Source organism: Crassostrea angulata, chromosome 10, assembly GCF_025612915.1.
Source record: "Crassostrea angulata isolate pt1a10 chromosome 10, ASM2561291v2, whole genome shotgun sequence".
NCBI lineage: Eukaryota > Metazoa > Mollusca > Bivalvia > Ostreida > Ostreidae > Magallana > Magallana angulata.
In genome coordinates this window covers 8358398-8366491 of record NC_069120.1, presented here as the reverse complement: position 1 = coordinate 8366491, position 8094 = coordinate 8358398, and the positions used below count along the sequence as shown (strand labels likewise).

The 8094-nt window shown below is 37.2% G+C and overlaps 1 protein-coding gene across 1 annotated transcript in view; it reads right to left on the bottom strand.

Moving 5' to 3' along the window:
- Window positions 1–2931: 2931 nt before the first annotated feature.
- LOC128164864 (uncharacterized) overlaps window positions 2932–8094 on the bottom strand; it is a 34030-nt gene continuing 28867 nt past the window's right edge. The window contains exons 47-57 of the mRNA XM_052828917.1: window positions 7958–8076; window positions 7466–7661; window positions 6670–6922; window positions 6373–6476; window positions 5846–5969; window positions 5336–5524; window positions 5129–5248; window positions 4905–5047; window positions 4326–4618; window positions 3506–4060; window positions 2932–3366 (exon numbers count right to left, since the gene is read on the bottom strand). Of these exons, the coding sequence (XP_052684877.1) occupies window positions 3170–3366; window positions 3506–4060; window positions 4326–4618; window positions 4905–5047; window positions 5129–5248; window positions 5336–5524; window positions 5846–5969; window positions 6373–6476; window positions 6670–6922; window positions 7466–7661; window positions 7958–8076 (2293 nt within the window). The 3' untranslated portion in view covers window positions 2932–3169. The remainder of the gene's footprint in view (window positions 3367–3505; window positions 4061–4325; window positions 4619–4904; window positions 5048–5128; window positions 5249–5335; window positions 5525–5845; window positions 5970–6372; window positions 6477–6669; window positions 6923–7465; window positions 7662–7957; window positions 8077–8094) is intronic.

The window sequence follows — 8094 nt, the reverse complement described above, 5'->3', positions numbered from 1 at the left end:
TAAATATACGTTTCCTTTGGCGCATTTCAGAATTAATTTTTCCAATACTCTACTTTGTATTTTGTGAGTATTGGTCGATATTTTTCGTTTGGAGTTTCTGGTTTTGACATTCACCTATAGGTCTTTCCCCACGACATTTACTGCCTTTATCTTTTCATCTTGATGTTAATTTTTAAGATCAAAATTTTATGCAGCCCTCCAAATTGCCTTGTAGTGAAATCTGTTGATTCAATGCATAAATACATCAATCCAAATTTATAATCATTAGGTGAGAGTATGCATGATTTTGCAAAATCTTCATTGATCTTTTGATGGTTTCTTTATTAATCGAATCAGAGAGAGAGAGAGAGAGAAAGAGAGAGAGAGAGAGAGAGAGAGAGAGAGAGAGAGAGAGATGTTTTAAGTTAGAACCCACTGCATTGTGTTTTTCTTCAAATCCATTGTATGAAATGTGAATAAACAATGAAGTATATCGTATTTGCCTACGAGTCGTATTAAGGAGACTAAATGATTAAACATTTATATCCAACAGATCTACCGTCAGGTTCCAAATATGACTTTTAAGTTATAGAGTTTTATTTTACATCTTTAAACATCGTTTTCTTTATAAAGAAGATTAATATAGTCTACAAACGGCCGCGACTATCCTGTCCTGTTAATTCTTAAATCCGACAGTCCTACTTAAAACTTTGATCACTTACGCAGCATTTTTACCGTATAACTACTGCTTCGAGTAAAATCTTTTCGTGTGAAAATGCATTAGTTCTTGCGCTGTATTCTGCATGAACTTGCACTCATAATGAATACATTATCGATATCTCGATAGAAAGTCATCAGTTGAAGGTATCTTTGGACAAAGATTAAACCCAAACTGTTTATATCACAACAAAATTAATTAATCACCAACACAGAATTGTGTATGAACGAGCTTGGCTGATTCACTGTTTCTTATTTAATAGTTGGCCTAAATCAAGTAGTATCACTGAGCACTTACCAAGGCGGTCTCGGAACAACTTGATAAGGTATTTTTTTTTTTTATTTTCGTTGTATATACATAATGAAGGGCATATCTTTTAAAGATTCATGTGAACATATCTCTCAATCTCACCATAAACTTATTATATCCCCGCTGACCAATATGAACCGAGCCGCTCGGGCTTTGGTTTTAAAACTTTATGATTGATAACTTTTACTTGTCTTTATAGCAATTTGAAGTAATAAATTTCACAAAAAGTAACGATTACAATGGCTTAGTTTTGTGGTGTCATGGACCCACTGTTCATTGAAAACCCGCATTCATGTTGAAGCATTTTAATTTCTCACAGAAACAAATTGTAGAAACCACAGAAAACTAAGGTCGGCAGGTGATTCATTATCAGTCCAAATCCCTGTAACCGCTAATTGCCAGATGTCGCTGTATTACCTAACTGTCAAAATTCAGATGAACTAAACATGTTCTTTCTTTATTGAATTTGGATTACACGCCCCGGTCGTCTGTTTCGTGGTATTTGATATGGTTAAAAAAATTAGCAATGCGGAATTGGATTATGATAATACGTCATAGCATTTAATACAGTGTTAATGACCTTGACATAGCTATGTTGTCATTGAACCTATGTGAGAACCATATCCGACATTTTAAACTTTATCTTAACTGATTTCGAGAGCAAGTAAAGAGAGTGTTTACTAATATTTCTCGCACAATCTTAAGGTGGAATAACACACCTGGAAAAAGTAAATCAAATTAACATAACATTATTTGATTATGAAAGATTTAATCATACATAAACTGTACATATGTCAAATAAAGCGAAAAAATTCCAGTTTGGGGATAAAAAATGAATATATAAAAATATTCAATTCAGTAAGTAACAACAAAAGCCCCTCCGTAATTCGAACTCGGGATGTACGAATCACAAGCCCGACACTTTATTCACTCGTCTATGGACTCAGGAGTAATTGACATATTATCGTTGATAAAATTCTTTTAATGTAACGAAATGTCGTTTCGATCAGAGGTCAGCCATTTTGTGATGATGTGTTATTCCACCTTAACGGAACAATGTGTTATGGTCGCTTATTCTTAACCTGATTTCAGATCTAGTCCCAATTCATTGAAACTAAGCACGTTTTTGACTGATAGTTATTACAATAAATATCCATATCTAAAAAATCGACTTTGTTTCCAAGTTACAGCTTTCCCATCTGATTATTTTCTGAGAAGAAGTTTAAAAAAAAAAGATTTACTCTATATGTTCCTTTGTAAAAATTCGACACCCCCTCCATTGTGGCCCCACCCTACCCCTGGAGGTCATGATTTTCAAAATTTCAAGTCTACACTATCTGAGGATGCTTATTCACAAGTTTCAGCTTTCCTGGCTGATTGGTTTCTGAGAAAAAGATTTTTAAAATTTATTCTTTTTATTCCTATGTAAAAATTCGACCCCCATTGTGGCCCAACCCTACTTCGGGGGTCATGATTTTCACAACTTTGGATCTACACTACCTAAGGATGCTTTCACATAAGTTTCAGCTTTCCTGGCAAAATGGTTCTTGAGAAGAAGACTTTTGAAAATGTGTCAAAAATTTTGAAAAATCTGCCATTGATAAAAGGCACGGTCCTTCATTTTTTAGAACTTTGAATCCCCTTTGCCTAAAGGTGCTTTGTGCCAAGTTTAGTTGAAATTGGCCCCGTAATTGTAGAAAATGATTTAAAAAAATGAGAAAAGTATTCAGAAAGACGCACAGACGGGGGCGGACAGACAGACAGACGACAGACAGGTAAGCTAAAAATAACTTTATTTGGGTACTTGGTCCTGTATGAATACATTCTAAATGCAGCAATTCATATTTGCATTTGTTTTCTGGATTTTAATTTTATCTAATTATCCTACGCGTCACTCAGATACTGAAAAAAAAGCCAGGCACACATATTTTGCAGTTAAGTTTTATTTCAAAACAAATTGCATCACTAAATTCTATATGGTCGCTAAAGCATCTCCCTATAGTACTATTACTAGTACTTAGTTTTCTACAACAAAAGTAAGGAATTGATTTCAGGTTTAGTCTTAGTGGACGGAAAAATCGGATGGAGAAGCTAGCTATATAAAGCAGAATTAACCCAGTTCAAAACTAATATCATTTCTAAAAAAAAAAAGATATGTGATGTCTAAGGTGTATAATTATGGCAGCCATCCACGTTGTATGGATAGTCACAGTTGAGGATGGTAGGGTTAAACACCGTGCCAAAGTTGCAGCTTTCCATGAAGCCACCCTTGTTGGCACACAGGTAGAACTTTCCGCAGTCGTCTGGATCTCTGTGATGGCCGTCTGAATGCGTCTGACAGAAGACATTTGGATCCTGACCTGTATAAAAGTCGGCAGTTAGTTAGTTAAATTGTCTAACGACTCTGCATTTTAAACATTGCATAAACATGAAGCAACTGTTTAATAGATACTTATATCATTAACAATTTAATTTGAAGTAAAGATCATAAAATCATACTTATATGTGAGTGACTCGCTTTGGTGGTGGTAGTTGTTGCCTTGGTTGTTGTCGTCGTCAGTTTAGTAGTAGTTGTAGTTGGCTGGGTTGTTGTTGTAGTTGGCTGGGTTGTTGTTGTTGTAGTTGGCTGGGTTGTTGTTGTAGTTGGCTGGGTTGTTGTTGTTGTAGTTGGCTGGGTTGTTGTTGTCATAGGGATTTTTGTAGTCGTTGAAGATCGAGTCGAAGATGGGGCTGGTGTGGTTGTTGTAGTCACGTGCTGTGTTCCATGAGCATGCGTCGTCTGAGGTGGTTTGGTTAGGGGTGGTCCATTGGTTGTTTGTTGTATTTGTGGTTGAACATTGCACTGCACGTTGCTAGCATAATCACAGAAACTGGTTGCTTTATTGAACAAAAGGCCATTGGCGCAAGAAACTTCGAAACTTTGGGTACCAGCACAAATAAAGTAGTCAGTGCAAGAGTTAGGGTCAGCATAGAAACCACTAGTTTTGCCAGTACAGTCAAATCGGCTAGTCGATCCAATATGGTGAGTGGTTTTGATTGGTGATGAAGTTGTAGCTTTATCAAACAAAAATGTATCACAAATCAACAACTGTCTTGATGTAGATAAATAATAAAGCTTCAGAAAGTGGATACTACCGGTATTACATAAAAGGAAAGCGCACGATGAAAGCATGAAGAATGATTGCTTACAACATCAGTAAAATTATAATTATAGTGAATACTATCACAAATTACACCACTTCTTATGAATAATAATGTCACAATCAATTGGAAAATTGATCACAAGCAATCATCCATTCAATGATATATGGATACTTACTGGTGGAAGGTGCCATGGTAGGGGGGTTAGTGGGATGAGTGGTTGGTTTTGGGGGTCCCTGGGTGGTTGTGGTAGATGGTGCCATGGTAGGAGGGTTATTGGGGTGAGTGGTTTGTTTTGGGGGTCCCTGGGTGGTTGTGGTAGATGGTGCCATGGTAGGAGGGTTATTGGGTTGAGTGGTCTGTTGTTGTGGTCCCTTGGTGGTTGTTGTTGATGGTGCCATGGTAGGTGTCTGGGTGGGTGGAGTTGATGGTGCCATGGTTGGAGCAGTAGTGGTGGGTACATTTGTCGTCCTAAAAGTAGAATTTAAATTATAATTTTGTTCCTTCAAGCCTTTTCTTCACAAAAACAAAATCAAGCATTATTGTGATATTTAGAAATAAAGGTTCAAAACATCTAACAAACTTACAAAACAAAAAGTATGATCAAACGTAACGGGAAGTTTTCACAAATATGTCACTTTATTATAGGTAAGGTTGTAAAGAACTCTTTAGAATTTGATTGGATTGCTTAGGAGACGCCTTGGTTTCAAAATCAACCATACATTTACCGATAAACATGGTGTGGTTTTGTGCTTACTTTGGTGTACTACAAGGCCCTAGCTCCTGGTTGATGGCACGTAGAAGAGGATATTTTCCATCCCCACAACTCCCGGTGAAATCATCAAGGTCCAGGGTCCATACCATGGTGCCACCGAGACCTTTACTATTGACGAAGTCAACCTGATTAAGACAAACAATAAAGTTAACAATATAATCTGCTACCCTAAGAGAATTCAACTCCTGATAGGAAAAAAGGTTCACCTTGCGTTTCAGGCTTTCTATATCGTCGTAACTGACCCACTGGTTACCTTTGACAAGGTAAGGGACCTCCATCTCAGGAATCCAATGGCGAACACCCCCATTTTTCAACATATCACAAACCTATATACAGAAATAGAAACAAAATTAGAAGACCCCTATCGAAATTGCAATTTTGAACGGAAATATGGTTGTAAGGGGCAATTTGACCTCGTAGTAAGCAAGGATCCCTGATTCCCCTGTGTATCTGCCAGCTACTCCACCATTACCACTGTCAGGGGCGAACAATCCATTGTTGCTTGGGTTAGCAAGGGTAAAGGTGCGTCCATATAGAGGCATGCCCAAGTTTATTTTTTCAGGAGGTGCCCCCTTTTGTATCCAGTAGTTCACTGCCCACTCCTGCAATTAATTGTATAGTTTAGAACTTAAAACTTTGCATATTCAGCAAGATATTGACTAGTTTCCGAAACTGAACTGAGAATTTATTTTAATGAGAAAGATATATGCTAATTAAAAGAATGATCCTTGTAAACAACGTTATATGTACGCGTTAACCATAAATGAAACGGGATCTCAAACCCAGTGACGTGGTCTACGCTAAAAAAAAAACCACCAGATGCCCTGGTACTTCAAACAGAGGTAAAAGGTTAAAAGACAAGACTAAAATGATGAAAATTACCATTGGTTATCTCTAGATTCATAAACGAACAAAAGTCTTACGTCATTCATGTACCGGTCAGCTCCGGTCTCAGAGGGATGGCCTTTCAGCGGAGCATTTGGGCCGGTTTTGGTCTCATAAGCACCATGCAAATCATACGCCATCATGTTAATTCCATCGACATACCTGTTACAGTGATCACTGATTTAGTACCGAGGCTTTCACAATTGGCGCACGAGCACTTTACAACACTTTCAATCGTCCGATCACTTGATCACTCTCGCGATCTTACAACACTCGCTTTCATTGTACATGTACAAGTCGCTTAAGACGCAAGATATATCGCAAGATATAATGATTCGCACAACGGTGGTTTTAGATCGTGCGAATACTTTTTACATTTGAGATTATTTTGATCCAAATCTAAATTTTTCAATCGCATGAATATTTTGTCGCTTCTGCTCGTGCGCCAATTGTATAAGGGCCTTAAACAGGCTACAAAACGCTACACAAAATAGTTTGAAGGACTTTTTCCAATCTATATATTTGGCTATAAGAACAAAAATATGGTAACGGTCGCAATATTTACTTAGAAATGCCAGGTATATCATAAGCGGAGTCGATGGTGGATTTTCCAGCCGCAACTGCAACTGTCAATAGCAGACCCTCAGGTGCAAATGTTTCGTGTAAAACCTATATAAAGAAAAGAGCCAAAAGGAAAAATGACGTTAAAAACTTTTGAAACAAACACATGTTGGAAGAGATGGTACACTATTGAATTAAAGAAGAAAATCAAATAAGCCTCACTTTTACAAATACGGAAGCAAGACTGAGATCAAAAGTCAACTCAATTAAGTTTAAACATTATGCTGGAAAATATTAAGACCTTCAGAAGCTGTGTGAAGCGGTCTTTGTCCACTGCTGGACTCCCTCTGTTGGCGGGGTATTCCCAGTCCACGTCCAGACCGTCAAAACCGTTCTTTTTCAGGAACTGGACAGTGGTGGTAGCAAACTCCCGCCTGCTAGCGTCGGTGGCTACCATGTTAGAAAATGGAGAGGTCCCCAATTTCCAACCTCCCACGGCTAGAAGGGTCTTCAGAGAAGGATTCTGTTGTTTTAAATCATTAATACGTTCATACCTAAAAAAGAATTTGTATCACGTGTAAAGATGAGAGAGAGAGAGAGAGAGAGAGAGAGAGAGAGAGAGAGAGAGATGGCATACCAGGGACCACATGAAGGTAAGAATAAAATGAACAACTTATTATTCTAATTCAAAACAAGTATTTTCTTGAAAAATAGAATAGACCAGAAAAACACAACGTTTAAAGTTTCAAGAACGGTAACTCCGAGAGAATTGCAGAATAATATTTCATAGAGGACTTAAACTCGAAAGAAAAATCATCGTTAATTTTATTCACATAAAAAATGTGTATAGATCGAAATATCTGCACAACTGTAGCTCTCCTGTCAAAAAATTCGGATGGGCGGCCGTAAATTTTTTTTTTGACTGGAGAGCTAGACTTTTATTTTTTAAGAAGTCACAACGAGAACCAGCGGGCATCACAAATCATTTAAATGTAATTGTACTGATTTTTATAAAATTAAACAGAACATTGCTTACAATAGATATTTAAGAAAACTATGGAGGAATTATTAAAATACACTAAAGTAATTTGACTTACATTCCCTTAGTTGACCCTGTTGTTTCGTCGTTCCACTCGTAAGCTGCCAACCTGTTACCGTTCAGTTTGGCAAAAGCAAATATAATATGGGTACAGAGAGAGGGGTCCACGTTTTCGGGGAAGAACTTGGCCGGGGCAGTTCTGTATTGTGCCCAGTTTGTGTAATAACACACTCGTCGTTTACTAGTATTACCTCCTTAAGTTTAAAAAATAAATGAAAGATAATGAATTTCAATTCAATTATGAGCATTTACTATCTTTTACAAATATACGTCTAATGCATAAGTTGTCTAGATTTTTATAATTAACCATTTAAGAATGCGACACAAAATTACGTTTTTGAAATACGTCTTTCCCTAACAAATTATATCACTATTTTTTTTAAATTAGTAATGATTTTAGAACTTGGCATTACGTAAACCTAGAGTACTTGTCTATAGAATGCATAATTCCATAAACAGCTGATTTTAGAATAAGTTCATAAAGTTTTACCACAGCTTTGTTGCGCAACCGAGTTGCTATTGGCAGGCGTGGAGGTCTGTTGTTGAGGATTGTTGCCAGAAGTGCTGGGGGAATTACCGGGGGATCCCGTAATTTGGGCATTTGTCGGTCTAAAAATGACCAAAAAT